Raw genomic sequence first — 23107 nt, forward strand, 5'->3', positions numbered from 1 at the left:
CAATGGACAGGACCTCATCGTATGGAAGGATTTAGCAAGATTAGGTATTCTTTTACACCCAGAAAAATAAATTTCGATTGTTTTAGAGGAAATGCTTGTCATAGCCATTGGTAAGGATGAGTATTTTATGCAACTAATGATTTCCAAAATTCCTAGAGTTTATAAAACTGAGTGGCACAGTTTAGGGTTTTGAACACAAGATTAAGATGAAAAGTGCCACCCCGAAAAAGTCATGAAGTCAGGCCTATTCTGTTGAGTGTAAAGAAAGATTAGAAAATTCACTTGAGTAAACTATGTTCTGAGGTGACTATAATTCCCACCAATTCATCGGACTGGGTTTCTCCAATTGTTCGGACGATGAAACGTCTAGGTGAATTAAGGCTGTGCCTTGAGTCGAAAAAAATGTGGGATGCGCTTATTTTTGTTCAGTGTCATGACCATACCAAAACAGCAAATAAGATGTATGATCTTCAAGTTCAATGTGTAAGTTATACAGCAGTGTGATTTTCATCACCCAAATACTACGCTAATCTATAAAACGGATGTAGAAATTCCTTACTATACAATAGGACAAGTCCTGAGGAGTCCTCCAAAAGTTTGGAGGAAGAAACGCATTGTCGATTTTTGAGGCAAATGAAGCTTGACTATTCATCATTTAAGATTGTCTTGGAAGGGTAACGTAACGGACTGATTGAGCCCTACCATTGTTTCCATACCTCGCCATTTACATTGAGAGTGGGAATTCAAGCAGGAAAACTTGTCACTACATGCATAAACTAAACAAGCTGGACCAATGTTCTGCAATGTTGTTATACTTGCTAAAGGGTTTTGGTTGTAATTTAGGCACAGTTGTTATATAATTGCTATTGGTGTTGATTGGGTGGCACTTAATGATTTCCTTTGTTGCCATCAACACTAAATTTGTTTGGTTAGCAATTTTTCGGTCAACATTTTTTAATTAATGCAACTTTGTTTTGTAAAGCATTTTTTTCAATCCATGTAATTATGGTGTACCTCTGATATATGGTTATCATATATAACATACACAGATACGATAACTGCTCAATTTTAGTTTTGTGGTGCAATTCTTTTGGAAGGTCAGACTGAATTTTCCAGTCTTTCGGAGTAATTCTCTTTACATTTCTGGGCAGGGCCTCTTCTTTTTGTATACAATTTTTAAGCGGCCTAGCCCTGTCTCAGCTTTATATGGGCCCAACCCCTTTGTATGTGTTGTTCCTTCCTAAATTGGAAGCTTACCCTAGAGCGATAATTGGTTGCCTGCTCACGTATAGTGATTGACACGCAGTCAGGCAGAAATACATTGACCTCTACAGTGGGCGACATACATATTTTCTTCTTCCTAAACTTCACTTAAGCAGTGCAGTGCCAGTTGTGGAACTTTGACATGCTAATAAGCAGGTAATAAGTTAATAAGCAGTTAAGAGACAATGACAATAAATATGGTGCTTATTCCACCTTGCTTGCACATTATAGCAATGTAACACGGTTTGAGGCTTTCTTTAGGGTTTGAGTCCAGATGGAACAAAAAAGGCTGCACAACACAGTCCAAAGTGGTGACCGGTATATAAGTACTATGACAAGAGTGAGGGTCCCCTCACTTCTTTAGACTTTCCTGTGTCTGGAAAAGAATGACAACCAGACTGTGAATACATCCAAATCCACCACTGACTCCATGACTGCTGGTGCCATTTGGACAACCTTCTGACCGTCCGACTCAGAACATTGTTTGCGGTGTGGCCTAGAGGTGGAAGTTTCATCATATGTTTGAAGACGATGGTGATTGCTATTATACTCCACATCCTTGAGCTGTTAACAAAAGGATGAGGTGCTACTTGCTTTAAGATTCGGTTTGTCTGACCACCCCCACCCTTTTTTCTTAAATTTGAGTGGAGATTGTGTGGGTGTAGATGAATATTAACATTTCTCACCTGATTTGTAAATTAGTATGACTAGTTTTCATACATCACTGCTTTAAGTTGAATTAATGATGTCAGGGCAACAGGCACCAAGGCTATTGGGTGTGGTCATAAGCCTGTCACTCGGAGCTATAGCATTGGGTGAATGTGGGACATTTTCAGAAGTTGCTGGTTTTATTTATCGGGTGATTACATGTGGCACTTTAATCATTAGGTTATTTACTGTCCATTACTGGTTAGAAAGATATAGGATCGCTGAGGAAGGTTACATTGAGATCTTTATCCTGGAAAGTAAATGATCCGGGAGGTAAATATTAAATGGAAATAATGGACCAAGCCTGACCTGGATTTTATGAAAGAAAAGCACTGGCGCGTTAGCACTATTTACAGGAAACGTCAGGATATTTAGACTCCGATTTAATATTGTGGGAAGCACAGAAGACAGTGTTTAGCATATCTGGTAAGCGAAAAGGCTACATGCAGAAAGCTAGTGACAATGGTGGTGAAGTTAAAGCATTAGAGTAGCAATTTATATTTTGCAGAGACCCGAACATAGAGAGATGCTTGGTGGGCAAAACAGACGAATATTGGGTGCTGGTTGCTAAGGAATCGAAGGCTTGCTGTTGGATCTCACAAAGTAGACTGTATTATGTTGTTAATAAAGCTGTATTGCCTCTCTCGCATGTGAAAGGAGGAAGTGGACCAGGAACATTTCAGATACAACGGAAGTAGAGATCACAGAAGATATTGCTTTTCCCCTTTGCAGAATATTGCTGGGCCATATGTAGAACCTGGTTTACATACTCCGATGAAGCCCGGAACTGCTTTACCTATAACCTCACAGATGCTACTTTGGATTCCAGCAACAGACTAATATTCAATTTTGACCTGACGTAAGAAAAGAATGCTAAAGCAATATTGCACCTTCAGAGTGGGAAAGCCCTGAATACTAACTATCTGCGGGGAAGAAATTTCAAGAGCTTATCCCCCAAAAATACCAAGACATCTGCTACCTATGTTTGAGACAGCCAGTAGATATAGTTAGGGATCTACCAACTAACCTGCTTATGGTAATTCTCACACTCCTTTACAGAGCTGGAAACCAGAAGAGAAATGTGATTCCTACAGCGGCAATTTAGTAAATATTGCAACTAAAATATTAGCCAATAAATTATGCATCCTAACAACCCAGGTTTTATATGGAATAGGTTGATGAGACTTGCTATTGGATGTCTACTTAACTCTCTGGAATAAGACCCTATCATCTCAAATCCAACGGTGGTAATTTCTTTATACTGCAAAAATATGTTCGACTGGGTCGATTGCCTCATGTAGTTTGCTATCTTTACTAAAATAGATATTGGACCTTCCTGTTTTGCTTGCTTGATGGCATGCTGAAGGCCAGAATATGAGTGAATAGAGTGCTGTCTTACTGATTTGACCTAGACCGAGGCCGAAGACATGGATGCTGTATTTCCCCTTTACTGTTCTCACTTTCCTCATGGAACAGAGACTTTAGATTCACTTGACACTACATTTGGAGAGAGAACTTGGTTTTTGAGCTAACTACAAAACACTGAATGTGTTTTACCAGCATTACTTTTATCCTTATTCGATATTTTAGATGAGCTTTATCTCCTGAAAATGTGATCAACCTAGTGACAACTATTTGATTTAACATTATTGTGCTAATAGTAAATAAGTATTTGAAAAACCTAACACTATTTTTAAGACACTGTATCTGGACGGTTACATGTATTGTTTACGTTGAATCACATGCAAGTACCAATACCCAATGAGTGATGTATTGTGGGATGATTCATTATGGATAACGTTTCTGACTGATTGCTGATTGCCCTCAACCATAGGTTTGAGTTGTAATTGCGGAAGTGCCTTGTTTTTGAAGTTTGAAATTAATATTAATGAAGGGGTCAGACCCTGGAGTTGTTTAGGGATTTTTGACATATTGTGAAAGGAGTAAATTGATTTACTCCACCTGACACTTTCTATATCATAGCAGCATCTCAGCGGCATATATGTGTTGTGCAGCTTTAAATGCTTATTTCCTATTCCTAAAGGAGGTTGAACTTTGGCTTAAAAAAGCTCACATTTTCTATTAAAATTGATTGATACCAAATGTAAGCTATCTCATCCAGTGTAACCACTGAGAAACGCCTCTTACCATCCAAAAAACGTGTCCTGATTTGTATTCCTTGTTGCAATATGTAAAAACCAGTGGCCACGACCAATGTGGCTTTATTTCAGGTAGAAGCACTCCACACCATCTGTAAGGTACAATTGGCACTCTGTTGCATCGCCTGAATAGTGACCTGGCTCTTCTTTTGATTGATTTCCTATAGGCGTTGGTCTCTTGGTCCTTTCTCAATGCTGTGCTCCACCGAGCTGGCTTTGGCCTTCTCTTCTGGAAAATGGTGGGCCTTCTGTATAACACGCCTGATGCCCAAGTCTGGGTCAACTGAGTTTGGTCCCCACCTTTTCTGAGCCATAGTGGTACATGTTGGGGGTGCTCTTTATCCTCATTGCTATTTACTTTGCCCATAGAACACTTGGCACGCCTGATATGATACAACGTGCAGATTTGGGGCTGACAGTGAGAGGGGGCCTTGAAGATCGCTTTGCCCTTTGTGGGGATGACGTGCTGCTCTTCCTCAGTGACCACAAGTCTCAGGCCCTAGATGCCTTGCATTTCTCTGCCTCTGAGATGGCTTCCAGTTTGCTGGTCAATGCCTGTAAATCCCTCCTGGTGGTGGTGGCCGAAAAAACTGTGGTCCATTAGTGGTGCCCCGACGTCCCAGTTCAACGGAACTCCTTTAAGTATCTGGAGGTTCATATTTCACACCTTCCGGGATTGACTTGGTCCCTCAACTTCAACCTTGTGCCACAGCCCTGGACAGTGACTTGTGTAGGTCAAATTGCCTGCCCTTCAATCCGATGGGATGCATCACAGTTTTCGAAATGTTGTGCCTCTCACAGTATTTATATATCTTAAAGAACTTTCCGTATCTGAGTCCTCAGAAATGGTTTTATTCTGTGACATTAAAACTGATGGCCCTTGTTCTGGTGGGGGGAGAGGGGTGACAAAATGTAGCTTTTCCCAAGGCACGGAAATCCTAATTTGATGGTGGCCTTGGTATGACCAACATTTACGGTTACTACTCTTGTGCTCATTTGGTCCCCATTAACAAATGGTTTGCTGGAGCGTGGGACGACCCTGCGTACTGTCTGGAGCTACACATGATGAGGTTTGAGGGGCTGTTGTATGGAGACCCTCTGCATCCAAGTGGCTGTGCTCTGCTGAAGGGCAGTTTTACGTTTAATTAGATGGGAACATCATCTGACGGATAAGACCGCTCTCTGGTGAAGCACATGGCTCCGGCAGCTGTCGCGTCTCGGGAAGGTTCGTCCACTGGGACTGAAAAGGGATCGCATATGTAGGTTATGTTCGCCTGGGTGGCACGCTCATGTCCTTTCATGAACTGCGAGATCAATATGTTTTATCCCACATGCAATTCTTTTGTTTCCTCTGGTTGCGCCATGCCCTGTGGGCTCATCTCTCTGTGGATGCAGGGATCCCTTAATACAGTTTGTTGGAGGTTAAACTTCTCATGGGGTGCCTAGGCAAGGAGGCCATATCTGCCACTTATCGCTCACTGATAATCAGCACGCCACGTAGGTTTGCTTCCCTCCAACAGAAATGAGAGAGTTGGGTGGGTGAAATAGATGACGATTAGACTGAAGCATGTTTAGCCCCAAGAGAATTGGTGATCTTATCACGGTTGAGAATGATCCAATCTATCTTCATGCACTTGCATATCCCCTCACTTGCTGCAACAGATAGGCCACATGGCTCAGGCCGCGTGCGCACACTGTTCTTGTCCTGATGGAGACTTCTGGCATGTGGCCTGGGATTGCCCGGCTCTACGGCCCTTTTGAAAGGGGATGGGTCGTGAGATTTCAACGTACTTGGCCACCCCATTGATTTGGCTCCTGGGGTGACTTGTTTGGCCTTTTAGAGAAATTGGGAGGACCCCGCTCCAAAAGGATTTTTATAGGGATGACCTGTTTAGTGTCAAAAAGAGATAGTGCCCTGTACTGGAACATGCCTATACTCCCTTGCTGTTGGCCTGGGGAAGAGGAGTCTACTCGTCTGCACACCAAGAGAAGCCAATTTACAAAGCACGGGGTGCCTTCAAAAACGCAATGAAATATGGGGGAAGTGGTGGACTTACCATGGGTTCTGCTTAGTGAAAATATATTTGATTTGACTATTATGGTTTTTTTTCTCCCAAGTTTATTTGCATTGTTAGTTAAAACCATTGTATACCAATAAAACTGTTCTAATACATTTGTTCAAAATACAAAATTGCAACACTAAAAACCATCTGTAAAGAATTTTTGCTATGAACTATGCAATTTATCCTACCATAAAAATGTAATTATAGTAAAAGTACAGCAGTATAAATATAAATGAATGACCATTTTGACCTGTATTGCACCTAGAAACCTGTCCTTTTGAATAAATTCATGGACAAACCAGTCATCTTTCCTTGCTTATTCTTTTTTCCCCTTGGCAGCAGATAATTTCCCCTGTCCCTACTCTCTTTTAAAGTGCAGGTATGTGACTTGTGCAAACCTTGTATTTAGTATGAATAAATATAAGTATTAGTATAAATATAAAAGTATGTCCTTTATTGACCTGTATTGCCCCTGTAAACATTTAACCTTGAACAAAGTAATTTATTTCCCCTTAGCAGCAGATAATTTACCCCGGTCTTTGCTCTCTTGTGCAAACCTAGAAACTAGCAATTCAACATTAAACGAATAAACAGCTCAATTGCAAATAAAGTGCAAATGCTTTGTGGATTTCAGCTGTCTTGAACGATTGAGTTGACTATTAAATCTCGAAACTGTATCCCAGAGCTATTATTGTCATAGAACAATATTTGTATAGGTGTGAATGATGCTTACCTTGGTAAACCGAATGAAAATGTGGTTCTAAATAAAAAATATCCATTCCAATACGAGTACTGGCATGTGTAAAAACAAAAAAACTAAAAATAGCTGAAGGATCCGTATAACATGGCCTTCAAGTTTAAAAAAAGATAGTTATGTGGAGCCAAACAATGTATGGAATAAATCCCCTTATCCATTCAGTAGCAGTGCACAAAGCTGCCAACTTCCTTATTCCATGGTCCTGTGAATAGCAGTTTTCCTGACCTTCAGGCTTAAGGTTTTGGTGCTAAATTAACTCACTTTATTAGCACAGAATTTTCATATACAATCATTGCACGTTTCTGCCCGAGAAAGCTAATCAAATTCCTGGCTTATTTAATTTAATTGTGACTTGTTGGTAGTAGAAATGCGTCTGTAAACTGCTTTACAATTAATGTTTTCATTTAAAAGATAGAAGTCAATATAACTGTGATGGAACAATGTATGTCTCAACAACGCATGGCTGAACCACGAGGTCTCAACCACGAACGCATGCCTTTACCACGCAATCGCGTGGTAAAGACAGGTTTGGAAAAGGGACGTGTGCTAAAGATCACACCCCTGTCCCTCTGCCCTGAGCCCTAAAATAAGACCCTCCCGCGGTGTAGTCTACCCACCTCAGCCCTAAACCGGACCCCTATCCTGAGTCCTAAAACCCAACCCCCTATGCCCAAAAAACTACTTCGACCCCAGCACCCCCTCCCTAAGCCCTTAAAACTGCAACTTTCCGTCTGCCCTTAGCGCTAAAAACTGTCCCACCCTGAAAACAACCCCTTTCCTGCCCCCTGCCCTGAGCACTAAAACTGCTCCCTAAATATTATTTCGACCCCAGCCCCCCTCCATGAGCCCTAAAACCTGCACCTACCCACACCGGTCCCAGCCCAACGTACCCATCTACGTCCCGGTCCGTCCTTCCTGCCTCATGCCTTCTGGTTCCTCTCCTATCCGCTGAGACAGCTAGAACTCCGACTGCCTTAACCATACATAAGAGGTCCTAGGTGGTCTTCGTCTTCCTACCAAAGGTTGTAACTCCCTTCCATGTTTCCCAGAAGATCATTCTTCCAGCATTTTTGCCCCATCTCACCACTCGGAAGAGAGGCTCCATCACTAGACCCTAAATGGGGCTAAGCCTTTTCATCGACTGCACAAACGGTTATCACGTGGATGATCTTCTCTCTGTAGGCTTTCCCTGTGTAAAGACCGGCGAGGTGGTGCAGATGGGGACCTTTTCAAAATGGCTAGTCCTCTACATCAAAACCTGCTTTACACTGAGGAAAAAGCATCTCCCTGTAGTCCTATGGACTGATTACATAAGGGCAGAGGCTGCTCCACTGGGTTTGTCACACAGGTACCTGTTCTACACATCTGCCAGTCTGCGACATGGGCATCGGTGCACACATTTATGAAGCACTTCTTCCTTGATAGCCAGGTTTGGTGGGGTGGTCACTTCGTCCTTTTAGTTCTGCAGGACTTTGGTCTGAGTCCAGACCCTCTACCTTTGGGAGTGCTGCTATGTATCTATTCTAAAGGTGAGAAATCTGCAGTTAGAAGTATCCGTCAGAAGAACATGTTATCTTTGGTAGTGCTCTTTCTGATGGATATTCTAACCACAAGTTCCTCTCCTTCCGTCCTCTCCGTTCTGTAGAGGGGCCGTTTTCCCATCATTCTAAATAGCTCCAAAGATGGGAAATCAACACAGTCTAATTCAGTTTGTTTTATACTCTGTGACTGATGACGTGGGAGATGAAAGACAATAAATTGACATGAGCATGCAAGGATGGCACCTGTATGTGGCTCCAGTCTGTCACTATCGGATGGTATGGAGTCATTGCAGAGTCCTACAGTGCCAGCTTCTGGCATGCAGCAGCATTGCTAAAAAAAAATCTCTAGGATTCGGCTAGAGTCTGAGTATATTCTAAAGGTGAAAGATCTGCGGTAAGTAGCCTGTTCAAATGATGCAATTGGAAACTTCCAAATTGTGAAATCCCCTTCTAATCTCAATTGTCTGTTTATCTTTTTCAGGGTAGCAGAGCTAGTGTCTGCTGAAAGTTCTATTACTTATCAGTAATCAGCCTTTAAACTACAGATGGTTATGCTTGGAAGCACGGCCTCTGCAGCTAACCTTCCCCCTTGGGCTAGTGTTTTTATATCTTTTTCATATTTATTTGTCAGGGCAGAGTATTTTTTTGCCACTATAACACTTGACTGTCAGCCAAGTGAAAGGTATCAACTTTTGAGCAGTTTTTATGTGAAGAGATTTTGCATCTTTATTTTTAAAAGATGATGCAGGCTGCCCCTTTTTTTGGTGGAATATTCTTTCTGCTTTAGGCTGGCAAAATTCCTGACTGCAGGCTTACCTTCGGTTCTTCTTTTGGTTCTCCTGCAGTCTGCGTAATGGGGTAATGTAAGATAAACTGCAGGTTGCCTGTAGCGGTCTCCCACTCACCCCCATACAGTCCCTTCTCCATTATACCCTTCCGCACTAGGTGAACCAATTTCCTCACCACCAGAGCTCTTGATCCATCGCTCCCATTCAGGTTCGACAGCTACTCGTTAGTATCATGTAGTTTTTCTTCCAGGTCTTTCCATATTACCTGAACTCTTATCCCATGCCACTTTCCCAGGCCATTGTCCTATTTCGCTTTCAAAGGACCATTGAAAGCTGCTGCTTTGAAACATTTTCATGTAACTTAGACACATTTTTTATCAGACAAGCTGTATTCTTAGGAATGTCACAAACCATAACCCTTACTCAGACTTTGTGCCATAAAAACAATATTAAATGAATATTTAGGGCAGTCTCTTTCACTGTTAAGGTACTGTGCCTGCATATACTTATAAACTTGCATTACCATATGTTCAATATAAGATGCTAGGTACAATTCAGCTTACATCTTTTTACCAAGTAATTTGACTTGCACTTAAATGTGTTTGAGCGGGTATCTTTTCTCAGTTTTCTCAGCTTCTTTGTAAACATAACACCCTCTTAGCATGTCTGGATGGACTGGTTGACTCTAGGCGCCCATCTTTATCCAAAACAGAGACCGACTCTGAATCACATTTTTTGGAGTAAATGCATGTAAACAAAAATGACTCATTGTATGCTGTTCTACTTAAGCCTGGTCTAAAATTTGACATCCTGCTAAATTATTACCTGCGTCCACATGATTTGACAGGTATCCTTTCTAGAGTGAAGAGCTTTGGATGTGGTAAACCCCATGCTGTGTTTCTGGCCCCATTGTGATCCCAGTGTTGCATCATCACACAAGCCTCATAGTGATGTGATTATAGCCATTGCTGCAGAAACCACAAAAAAATATGAGAGAGAGAACAGGGAAGTTAATTTGCGCAATAACATTGAGGGATCTTGAACCCACCGTTTCTCCACCAGGATGGGGGATCAAACAGCTTCATGATGTTTACAAATCGGGCTTATAATGGTAGATAGTACTTGATTAGGCTAGTTAAAATTCTATGCATATGCTAATGCCCGTCTAAGTTTCAGCTACTGCACTTTATTTGTAAGCTACCACCTACCTCATTGAAGAACATTCAGGGCAACACCGATACTAATGGTCACAATTATTCAGTAATTGCAAATGATAGTACTTGGATTTTGGTCAGCTTTTATACCTTGGGTCCACTGTTGAGGTGCTACTGCGGGCTGCCAGCCTTCTAGAAAGCCCTCAAGGCCATTTGAAGGAAGCATGTTCCTTCTAACATGTCAGTACCTGTAGACTTGGCCACTGCAGTTAAAACATTCTGACTGCTTTGAAATCCGTGATTCAACGATAAAAGTTCCTCTCTCCTCCTGGCATGATACTAAGACGTCCACCTTTGACTGGATGCATCACCATCAGCTTTTACAGAGAAAAGCCAGTGCTCTGTAAAACACCTTGTTAAATAAATTCAAAGAACTAATCTCAAAATAGGATTTCAAATCTTTTTCCAAAAGGTTACATTGGGATCTTGCAAAATGGCATTGAACTTCCAAGTATTTTCGTAAGTACATCATTGGTAATGTTAGTAGAGCACCCAGGTTAATGTGAACCAATTGTGTTTATCTTCTTTAGTCATGGCTTTTTCTATAGCGCCAGCCAGGTTGCCCAGTGGCTAAATGAATGGTGCCAGTTTTACAGTTACAACTTTGTATTATGTCAGTCTTGCTGTTTGTTGGGAGATTGGTTCGAAGACCATTATAGGATTATTTTGATTATCTTTTTATGGTGCATTGGCGATTGCAGTAATGTTTAGTTGAGCTGCATTTACTCAGTAGTTTTATCTCATTCAGAGCGAGGGTTTGAATGTATATTCCAATAGTTTGAATATTAGTCTAAATACAGCAGAAGTGGGATTCATGCTCTTTTGGAATCATTGCAATGTTTTCTCTAGTTCAGAGTATAGTGTAAGTACTTCACAAATTCTATTTTATTAGCTATGCTAATGAGTTTTTATCCTGTAGAAAAAAATGGAGAACGGGAAATACCAAGATTCACAAGAATTCGCTGCTGACATGCGATTAATGTTCATGAATTGCTACAAATACAATTCAGCGGACCAGAACATAGTGTTTATGGCACGAAAGCTACAGGTGAGTTAATTCAGTTGGTTGTATATTGAATTCTAGAAATGTTACATGTTGAACAGGTGGACTTTTGAATAGTGCAGATTTGTAGTTCTCTTCCAGGGGATCCTCATCAATAGTCATAAGCACTGAATATTCCCACCCATGTGGGGGGGCCCCGGAAATAATAAAAATTATATATGAAAAACACATATATATATACAGCTCTGTATATGTATAAACACATATATTATTTTTTCCAAACCAATGCATCCCCCATAGTAGGCTAGACAATGTAATAATAATGAATGTAATCATTCCCAGATAGATATAAATATCTAAATAGACACCATAGGTATACAAATGCACCTAAACTTTTTTTTTTTTTTTTTTTTTTTTTAATGACACAAACCTCATGAGAAAGAGAAACAAACACTGTGCCAAACACAGATAAAAACATTGTTAGGCTGCATTGTAATACAATACCATAGAGACTGAAAAGCCTTGTACAGATAAAAACTGGCCCCGTGCCTTTAAGGCAGCTCTGATCCCAAGATCCCATCATGCCTCAGAGGTGCCAGTTGGGTCAGTTGTTCTTTCCGGCTCCTTCAGTCAGGACCCTGGAATTCATTTCTCTTCTTTTTTGACTTTCTAGTCAAGAACTTACCAATTTTTGGTGATTTTTTTTTTTGCTTTATTCAAAGTATTCTCCTAATTGGTGAAGCATTTACTGACTTTCCTGACAGATTTTTAACTTTTTTCTGTCAAAAATGCCTTCCTTGTTCGTAGCCTGTCCATCCTGTGGTAAAAAGAAGGCTACTTCGGATACACATGATGTGTGTATCATTTGTCTACCTGACACACATTCTTCTGCTTCCTGTCGTCATTGCAAACACCTTTCAAAGAGGACTTTGAAAGAAAGGGCGAGGATTAGGCTTTATGGCCTTTCTGAGATGCGGTCGACGTCGAAGCAGTTGATCCCAGTTTGTTCCCCATCGGCGTCGGGCTCGGCGTCGAAGACTCCAGCGGCGGGATCGTTGAGAGGTGAGGAGACAAGGGAGAGTCACGCTTCCAAAAGAAAGTCGGCGTCGAAGCAAGATCCGGCAGTGAAACGCAGACGTTGATCGTCAAAAGCATCGCCGTCGAGAAAGCATCGATCGGCGTCAAAGGAGAAGTATCACCGTTCGGCGTCGAAGTCGACATCTAGGCGGAAGTAGACGTCGAGGGAAAGGCACAGACGGTCGCCGTGGAAGTCAGCAGCGACGTTGAGGCGAAGATCGTCGTTGAAAGAAAGGCACAGGCGATCGCCGTCTAAGACATTAGCGACGTTGAGGCGAAGATCGTCGTCGAAGCAGGGATTGCCGTCGAGGCAGACGCCTCCGTTGGGATCGACGTCGAGGCAGGCGCCTCCATCGACAAAAGTATCCATGACGCCAAAACAGACATCCACGGTGAGGATACAGACGTCGAGGCGAAGTTCCCCGTTGGGTTCTAGGCCTCCGTCCAGGATAAGCCCTCCGTCGACGACAAGGCTCTCGACGTCGAGGCACGACTCATTGCCGTTTATCCAGTTGGCGTCGAAGTCCAGATCTCCAGCAATAGGCTTATCGCCGTCGAAACAGTCCTCCGCTGTGGGGCTTCAGGAGACGTCAGGACTTAGATCGATGTCCAGGTCAGCGTCGAGACGGAGGTCTCCGCATAGAGACGTCAAGACAACGATCTCCTCCTGATGTGGCATTGGAGCGTGGTTCAGCATCTAGGTCTCCACCTATTTCCATTTCTCCATCAGCTTCCGCAGGATCAGGATCTCCTCTGTCTCCTTCAAGATCCAGATCCCCAGAAGTGGTGAATTCTTCTTCAGATCCTCTTTTCCCAGTAGAGCATCCTCGACCAGCAGAAACTCAAATCGGGAGCGTCTCCGACAATCCAAAGGCAGGAAGAGGGAAGTCTTCCGGGACAATGTCCCCCCAGATTTCTACCGGAGTCCATACCACCACGTATACCTTCTATGGCACATGCAGTGAGCATTTCCTTGGCTATATTGAAGAACCTTGCCCAACCAAGGAGACCAGCAAGTTCTCATTCTCGGGAAAGATTATGGGCGACGCTCTCGTTCACGTTCGTCCAGGAGAAGATCGAGATCCACTTCTCGCAGAAGAGAGGTGGTGCGATCTGAGAAACGAAGGTGTAGGTCTCCTACATCTTCTTCATCCAGTCGTTCCTCCAAGAGAAGTTACTCCCCCCTCACTGTCCGATACGCCACCATCTCGAGTTTCTCCAGTGGATGACATTAGCACATTTCAAGAGGTTTTGTGCAGGGGAGCGGCCAAGTTGAACATTCCTATGCTTGTTCAGGAAACCACTTCCTCAGTCATCTTTGAGACCCTTCATGAAAGGACGGCAGCTCGTCCACTGTTGCCTCTGGTTCCTGGGTTGCTAAAACCAGTGATGGACGTTTTCCTATCGCCGGCTACCATCAAGTCGGCTCGGGCAAGAATCCTTAAAAAATATCGTCCTGCTCCAGAGGATCCTCTGTTTCTCAAAGCTGATCCTCGTCCTGATTCTGTAATCACGGCGGCCGCTAGAAAAACACACTCAGTGGCGTTGTCGTCTACAGTCCCTCCAGACAAGGAGAGCAAGACGCAAGATTCTTGGGGTAGAAGAGTATGCGGATCGGCCGCTTCCAACTTAAAGGTTGCTAGTGCCTCAGCGCTCTTAGGCCGCTGCGACAGAGCACTTTGGGATTCTCTCCAAAGATTCACAGACAGACTTCCTCAGGAGGATAGGAAGGATTTTAAGGAGATCCTGCAGGAGGGCAGCTTGGTTTCCAATCAAGTTATAAGTGCGGTAGCAGACGGAGCTACTCTGGCAGCTCACTCCTACGCCCATGGCATTTCGGCCATAAGGTCCTCTTGGCTGAGGTTAACGGCTCTTAAACCTGAGGCTCAAGCTAGGATTCTCAACCTACTTTTTTCTGGAACTTCTCTTTTTGGCTCACACACCGACGACGAGATGGCTCGAATGAAATCAGAGCTTGAAACCATGAATGCTGTGGGTCTGGAGAAGAGGAAGCAGTTCCGCCGTTGTAAGGGATCTGACAGGCGTACCTTCCAACAGAGGGTTCAAACCCCTCACTGGCAAAAGAACCAAGACCAGCAAGGGCAGAAAAAGCAGCAATTCCAGTCTCGTCGATCATCAAGAGTACGAGGCAATAACCGCCGATCCAACCGCGGTAACAAAGCTCAAGGCAAACAATGAGCGATCGCTTCCTCCCGTCCACCGCTCCAGTGGGAGAAAGTATTTCACAACATCTTCAAGAGTGGCAAAACATCACCAGAGACAAGTGGGTTCTAACTACACTGCGACATGGATACTCTCTTCGTTTCCGGAGTCTTCCTCCCTCAATCCACCCAGTGCATTCGAATCATCAGCTCAAGATGCTACGGGAGGAGGTGGCTACCCTTCTCCTCAAATGGGCCATAGAAAGGGTTCCGAGAGCACAGAGAGGGAGAGGAGTCTACTCCAGGTATTTTCTGATACAGAAAAGAGGTCCAAAAACAGAGTTCAGACCCATCTTGGATTTACGAACACTCAACAAACATATCAAAAAAAGAGAAGTTTCGCATGTTAGCACTCCACCAAATATATCCACATCTCCGTCGAGGCGATTGGCTGTGTTCGCTGGACCTACAAGATGCGTACTTTCATATACCCATCTGCCAACGTCATTGGAGATACCTGAGATTTGTGGTTGGAACCTCCCACTACCAGTTCAAGGTTCTACCATTTGGCCTGAAATCAGCACCTCGAGTGTTCACAAAGTTCATGGCGGTGGTAGCTGCTGCCCTGAGGCGCGCAGGAGTCTTCGTCTATCCCTGTCTAGACGATTGGTTACTAAAAGGTCCATCACCCTAGAGTGTAAGCTCACAGCTGACACGCTGCCTAAATCTGTGTCACCGATTGGGGCTCCGGGTGAATTACAAAAAATCCACCCTGAAACCAACGCAAAGGATACACTACCTAGGAGCACTTATAGATTCCGAAGTAGGAAAAGTGTTTCCTTCGGAGGAGAGAGTTATCCCTCGCTCAAAAAGGTAAACGTATCATGGTCGACAATCTGTCTACAGCGCGACAGATATCATACCTGCTAGGGGCCATGGCATCTTGCATGTTCCTAGTGCTCAACGCCAGGTTAAGAATGCGTCCTCTCCAACAGGATCTAGAGGACAAATGGGACCAAAAGACTTCTCTTTGGGAGGACAAGGTGTGACTTTCAACAACAGCCAGGCAGTCGATCAGGTGGTGGATGAGTCCGATCAATCTACGGGTTGGAATTCCTTTTCATCAAGAACCCCCATCGCAAACATTGATCACCGACGCATCGCTCCAAGGGTGGGGCGCGCATCTGGGGACTCTGCAGACCCAAGGGCTTTGGTCCAGCAGCGAGCAGCTATATTTTATCAACATGCTAGAGCTCAGGGCAGTCCATCTCGCCCTCAAAGCTTTTCTGCCCTCAATCAGAACGAGTTCCATTTTAGTACACAATGACAACACCACCACGATGTACTACCTAAACAAGCAGGGAGGTACTCGTTCCAGGACTCTCTCGCTGGAGGCTCAATCCCTATGGCACTGGATCCTGGCAAGGAACATTTCCATAACGGCGGTACACCTGCAAGGCGAGCTCAATGTTCAAGCGGACTCGCTCAGTCGGCATTTTCAAGATCCAGAGGACTGGGTCCTCAACAACGGGGTGCTAGAGGACATTTTCGAGGAGTGGGGCCGTCCGCAAATAGATCTCTTCGCGGACGAAAGCAATGCAAAATGCCGAGGCTTCGCCTCAAGTTACTATCGACCAGGGTCAATGTGGAATACCCTTTTGATCGACTGGTCAATGACATTTGTGTACGCCTTTCCTCCTCTTCCGCTAATCCCGAAAGTGGTGACCAAGCTGCAACACTCAGGCACCAAGATGATCTCAATAGCACCGGACTGGCCGAGGCAGTGGTGATACCCTGATCTCCTTCATCTATCGATCCGTCCGCACAGGCGTCTGCTGTGCAGGCCGGACTTGCTAACCAAGATGCAGGGTAGGATTTACCATCCCAACCTTCCCTCACTGAGCTTAACAGCATGGCTCCTGAAGTCCTTCAGTATGGCCATATAGACCTTCCTCAGGAATGTATGACCATATTGAAGGAAGCTAGGAGACCTTCTACAAGCAACTCATACTTCTGTAAGTGTAAGAGATTTTACATATGGTGTATTCAAAATCAATATAACCCTACAAAAGGTTAAGAGGAAGTGATTCTACCTTATCTACTTCACTTAGCCAAGGCGGGATTGAAATTTTCCTCCATCAAAGTGCACCTGGCGGCCATTACGGCTTCTTAAGGCGCTCTCCCTCTCAGCATTCATTCTTTAAACTACAAGTGGTGAAGGACTTTTGCAGGGCCTCAAAAAGGTTTACCCCACAAATAAGGCCTCCCTCGCCTCCTTGGGACCTGAACCTGGTTCTTTCAAAGCTTAGGAGTCCACCTTTCGAACCCATACATAAGGCTATATTACAGCACCTTACGTCGAAAGCAGCCTTCTTGGTAGCTATTACCTCAGCACATAGGGTGAGTGAAATACAAGCCCTTTGCTCAAAAGAACCCTACACGGTTTTTCACCTTAATAGAGTGGTTATGAGGACTCATCCATCTTTTTTACCTAAAGTGGTGTCCGATTTTCATGTAAATCAGACTATCTCGCTACCAACTTTCTTTCCCAACCCCTCCTCGCCAGCTGAGAGGGCGTTACATTCTTTGGATCTTAAGCGAGTTCTCAAATTCTACCTGGATAAATCTAGGACTATAAAAGTCTGACCAACTGTTTGTAAACTATGGTGCTGTCCGTACAGGTTTTGCAGCATCTAAACGCTCTAGTGCCAGATGGATTGTGTCAAGCATTAAATTGGCTTACCAACTAGCTCAAAAACCGTTGTGGCCTCTACCTAAGGCACATTCCACAAGAGGAAAAGCGGCTACTGCTGCGTTTCTCAATAATGTCCCACTCTCTGAGATCTGTAAAGCAGCTATTTGGAGATCTGTCCATACATTCACGAGACATTATTGTCTGGACTCGGACACCAGAGCGGACACTCAAGTAGGGCAAGCCTCCTTGAGGAACCTATTCAACAACTGACTATCTCGGTTGTTTTTTCATTTCAGTACAGTTCTCATTTGCCTGCAGGTGGAAGGTGGGCTCGCTCTTCTATTCAGTGCTTATGACTATTGATGAGGATCGCCTGGAAGAGAAGGATAAGTTACTTACCTGTAATCCTAGTTCTCTTCCAGGGGTATCCTCATCAAAGTCATAAGCAACCCAACCGCCTCCCCAGGCAAATGAGAGGATTCTATTCTTAAATCTGAAAGTAGTATATCTTTGTGTCTAGACCTACGAGTCCCGCAAAGAACAACTGACCCAACTGTCACCCCTGAGGCATGATGGGATCTTGGGATCAGAGCTTCCTTAAAGGCACGGTGCTAGTTTTTATCTGTACAAGGCTTTTCAGTCTCTATGGTATTGTATTACAATGCAGCCTGTAGGCTAAAAATGTTTTTTTATCTGCGTTTGGCACAGTGTTTGTTTTTCTTTCTCATGTTTTTAGGTGCATTTGTATACCTATGGTGTCTATTTAGATATTTATATCTATCTGGGAATGTTTACATTCATTATTATTACATTGTCTAGCCTACTATGGGGGCTGCATTGGTTTGGAAAAAATAATGTGTTTATACATATACAGAGCTGTGTATATATGTTTTTCATATATAATTTTTTATTATTTCCAGGGTCCCCGCACATGGGAGGGAATATTCAGTGCTTATGACTTTGATGAGGATACCCCTGGAAGAGAACTAGGATTGCAGGTAAGTAACTTATCCATATTGCACAATATAACCGTCCCACAGTAATGTTTGTAGTGTATATACTTCAACCAACATTCACGGAGATCTACTAAGTAACCCACTCAGCATAATGTTCAAACAGTCCCTACTCCTTGGTGTCGCAGACTCCGCACCTGCCTCCACTCAAAGACATAGTACATACCGCAGCTCTTTATCGAGGACCTGAATAAATAGGACCATGTCACCCCCACTAGTTTTCTTGCAAGCCTGCATCTTCTGCAAAGTCATCACAAACAATCCCCTGTCTGTGTGTGTGATAAGCTAATTTCTTTTGGTGGCTCTCTGCACTATGAAGTCAGGACACAATCAGACTTGAGATGTAGAAATGCAAACAAGCAAGTATTGACAAAACCAATAAGGTCTCACCTTTGGGATCTACTTGTTTTGCCAAGTTCTTTTAGCCACAATTACCATACTGCATCCACAATGCCGGTCAGCATGGCTAAAAAAGAAAAAGAGCCTATCACATTATTTTGACATAACTTCTCTTTTTATCTTACTTACCAATTCATCTCTGCTTGGCCAAAAAAGCACAAAAGCAATGTTGTTTTTTTAAAGCTTTTGGGTGAGAAGAGAGAAGCAACATGGAAGAGGGATGGCACGAAGAAACATAGGGTAAAAGCCGGTGTAGGGGGAAGCAACATGGAAGGGGGGATGCGGAAGCCACACGTGAAGCCGATGGGGCGTGAAGCAGCACAGAGGACCAGAGCCAACATGGAGCGGGTGGTTGGAGCAACATGGTGGACGCAGGGGAGCATTGGGTGAGAGAGAGAGACCACTGTGGAGCGCAGACGTCAGTGGAGAAAAGCAAATTGGGAAAGAGTAACATGGAGTTGAGAAGGGGGAATAGCACTTGGGCAAGAAAATAACGCAGGCACATGAGTACAAGTACATCTCACAAAGCTTTAAAGAGAACCACACAGGCGAGAGAGAGCCGCATGGAGAAGGGAAGAGAAACATACTAGGAAGACTGCTGGAAAACACAGGCACTGCCATGGAGTACTTAAACAAAAAGAAGATCTTGGTGTCTGAAAAAGAGAGCAATCTAAATACAGTAATGCTTCCATGCTCCGGGGGTGGAACAAACACAAGAATAGAAAGGAAAGCCTGCAGATTCTAATGGAAAAGAAGTAAGCAAGTGACAGTAAAGCCAACTAATGCTAAGCAATTGTTGGGCTCTAACCCCACTGTAAGCTAACCATAGGTCTCACAGCAGACAGCTATGCACTGTCTTGTAGGTGAGATGTAAAAGTCAAGGTAACCAACTTTTCTCTTTTAAGAACTCAGAATCCAAAACGACATCACTGTTTCCATCAAGACTACCCAAATTTTGCTTCAATTTAGTATAGAGGTGAAAGCATGCCTCCAAAGAATTCTACATCATGATAAATTTGCAGCCCCCCTCCGCTCTCAAAACCCGAATACTCCTTCAATCACTCATTTACAGTTCTTTTTTTTTTTTTTTTTTTACTCCTTTTGGAGAGATTTGCGATATACATGTAAAATACATGAACTCACATAATGATGGAGCTTGTTTGACATGTCAAGGTACACGTTTGCCTCACATGGCTGTGCTTCATTGTCTATTGTTAATTCGTTTTGCCTTTTGAACTTCAGACAAAATTGTCCATAATGCAAAATGCAAGTTTTCTTTCAAACTGGTGTATTATAGTAACTTGTCCATTACCTTGTATTTTACATTTGTTTCAGCCTTTCTCTGGATGGTCATATGCTTCAATGTATTGTATTTGAAAACAGTTCAATTAGTAGTCTGTTGGATATCTGCCCTACTGGGCACTGACTTCATACTTATTCATATTATTTGATCTTTTTAATTCACAAAAAACTGCCATGTACTGTTGTACAAATAGTTCCTCATCATTGTTTAGTTCTGTGTATGTCATAGAATTCGATTCCAAAACATACTTTGACCTCCTTAATTCTAATTCACACTCCTCAACTCTGTAAAGCCTCAACTATTTCTATTTCATAAAAAAGTCAGAACATGTACATTCTCCTGAGCTCTAATATAGGATAGCTTCACTGCTAGTTGTTAGGATTAGGCAAACAATGTGTTGCAAAATCCTTCCTCTGAGTTTGTAGGATGTACCTTGCAATACATTGTTTGCGGAGGGGGGGGGGGACATATTAGGACATAAGTTACATATCTGTTTGAAATTTAAAGTCTGGCAATATTGTTCATTCCTTTTACCTGCCTGTGGCAGGGAAGCTGCTGATGGTTCTACAAGAGTGGCCTTACCAAGAGGACGTGACTTGACCGCGCAAGATGACGGATCACCTTTTGTGAAGCTTCACTTTGGAGGGCCGGTTAATCCAAACTAATCCTGCAAATTTGGCACACCTCCCTGGCAAATACTGGGGGACATGTATAAGGTGCGCTGGGACTCCAATTGCCACCCTCCATGCTGACAGGGAAAGCAATCTGCAGCTGTCTACCTCGAGGCAGGCCTTGCTTGGCACCTCACTGTGCCAGAATCCAATGACACCATGTCAGACTGAGCAGCAAGAGGCCCCTGACAGCACACATAGAAGCACTCACGGAACCATGAGGCCGGCAGACACCGGAGACCGCGATATATAACTGCCCCAAGCCTGAAGAGCGACATTATGAAGTCTGGTTGACCACCTCTCCCACTGAGGCGTATATTGCTGGAGGAAGTTTGGCTGTGTAGCCTCTCCACTCACTTTCACTGCCACAGAACAAAACTTAAGGCTATATTCTCCCTCACCTGCTTTTGGCCCCCTTTTTTCCTGGGCTGCCGATTGGAGCTGAGTGGTCACTAGCCCAGCGGGACTGCTGCCCATGATAGGCCGTATGCGGCACCTGGGTGGACTGAGTAGTGTAAGGCCCCTTTGGCAAATGTCAGGGCACTTCCGGGACTGCAAACGCAGCTGCAACTGGGGACTGTTTTTTTTGGGGGGGGCCGGGCCCAGAGGCCAGCACATGAAACCTGGAGGTGTGGTACCCTCCCAACCGCCTCCCCCCCCAATGCCTCCAGTAGCACAAGACACCTAGCAGGCTAACCTGAATGGGGGCTGCAGAGTCTTCCCTCGCAGCTGTCCAACTGAGGCCTGATGGGCTCCCGTCCATTTCCTCCACCTTCCCTGAGCCATAGCTGCCCGACGAGATCGGATGCTTATGGTTGTTGGGCCACAAAGGAGCTTGGGGGCCCAGCCGCGGTCTGTGTTGGGTAGAGGCCTAACCCCAGTGGCAAGTGAGGGTAAATGGAGCAGACCGTAGAGCTGATGCCGCACACCATGCATGCTGAGACACCCCTCTGCCCTGCAGCTATCAGCAAGGGAGGCCAGGCAAAATAATGTCAGCGGGATCCAAACTGTGTACATCCCTGTGGTCTTCAGCTAAGAAATAAACTTCTCTTTCTCCCCTCAGATTTCTTTCATCTTTCTCCTGATGACTCTGGCTGGGGTGTCCGGGGACACGAGGTGACGACACTCAACCTACCAGTGAGGCCTTGAGTGGGAGTCCGGCATGCCTGGTGACCTGGTGCAGGCGAATGGCCATTGACAGACCCTCTGGGGGCTGTACTACTCGGGAGCAGACTGCCTGTATATCCCTGACATCTCATTGAGAGTGGCTTACCCCCCGCATCTGCAGCTGCTTGGGGGAGCGAAGGCCTCTGGAATGGAGGCCCTGATCATGGGGGGTCGGGCCCTGATTATGGGGGTTCGGGCCCATGCTGAAGGGGCCCTGCACCACAATATCACTGACATGTGACGCTGCCACAATTCACGAATGAACAGCCAAGGCTTACGAGACGTTCTGGTGAGTCGCTTCACAATGCATACTCGGGCCTCCTTTTTGCCTGGGATACTCCACCCGGGCCATCACCCTCCAGCGGCTTGGGGTTGGGCTTATGTGGTGTTCAGTGAGCATACTCTGTTCCGACATCGGAGCGCCTCCTGTCTGCGATGAGGCACCAGGGACAGATGAGGGTGTTGTGTACTTACTATATATCCTATACCGGATCTGCGCGTTCGTATAACAAACTGTGGGTTTGGTGGCAGACTGGTTCTGAGCACCCCCACCAGATATGTTAACCTGTTTGCATTAGCCAGCTCACAGTGCCACTAGAATCTCCTCTTATCGGGGAGAGAATAGTTTCTGGTAACCTCAGAGCATGACAACCCTGATCCCTCAGGAACGTGGAAACAATGTACTACTTTTCGCTCAGTTACTCGTGCTCACTTAGTCGGTCTCAGAGATGCACAGAACAGTCTGGACGTTTCAATAAGGATTTATTGAACAGTTATTCTAGTGTAAAATAGATGCGCTGTAACAACCATTAGACAGCAGAGATATATGATTAGCAGTACTACGAAAGTAAAGGGTTGGTACAGTTCTACCATTTTACAGTAATCATGAATATATACAAGTACATAGAATACATGATAATAAGTGCGTGCTCCTATGACTCCTCCCTAACTAGATGTATCTAAATGTACCTAGCATCTGTGTAGGAGTTATGCCAAGAGTCCCTCTAAGGTCTAGTCAACCCCATTACCTGAGAAAAGGAGAGAATATGGGAACCCGTCCTTGTCTCGAGTTGGACACCCCGCGAGGGATGTTAGATCACTGCGAGCTGGAGTATCTGCATGCA

The 23107-nt window shown here is 44.3% G+C and overlaps 1 protein-coding gene across 4 annotated transcripts in view; it reads left to right on the top strand.

The window, feature by feature from the left end:
* Positions 1–23107, top strand: part of BRDT (bromodomain testis associated) — a 1895586-nt gene that overhangs the window by 679193 nt on the left and 1193286 nt on the right. For all 4 annotated transcript variants that reach the window (XM_085602176.1, XM_085602174.1, XM_085602177.1 and 1 more), the window contains one exon: positions 11413–11541. In XM_085602176.1, coding sequence (XP_085458302.1) covers positions 11413–11541 — 129 coding nt within the window. The remainder of the gene's footprint in view (positions 1–11412; positions 11542–23107) is intronic.

The sequence above is a fragment of the Triturus cristatus genome, chromosome 4_2 (genome assembly GCF_964204655.1).
Source record: "Triturus cristatus chromosome 4_2, aTriCri1.1, whole genome shotgun sequence".
Classification (NCBI taxonomy): domain Eukaryota; kingdom Metazoa; phylum Chordata; class Amphibia; order Caudata; family Salamandridae; genus Triturus; species Triturus cristatus.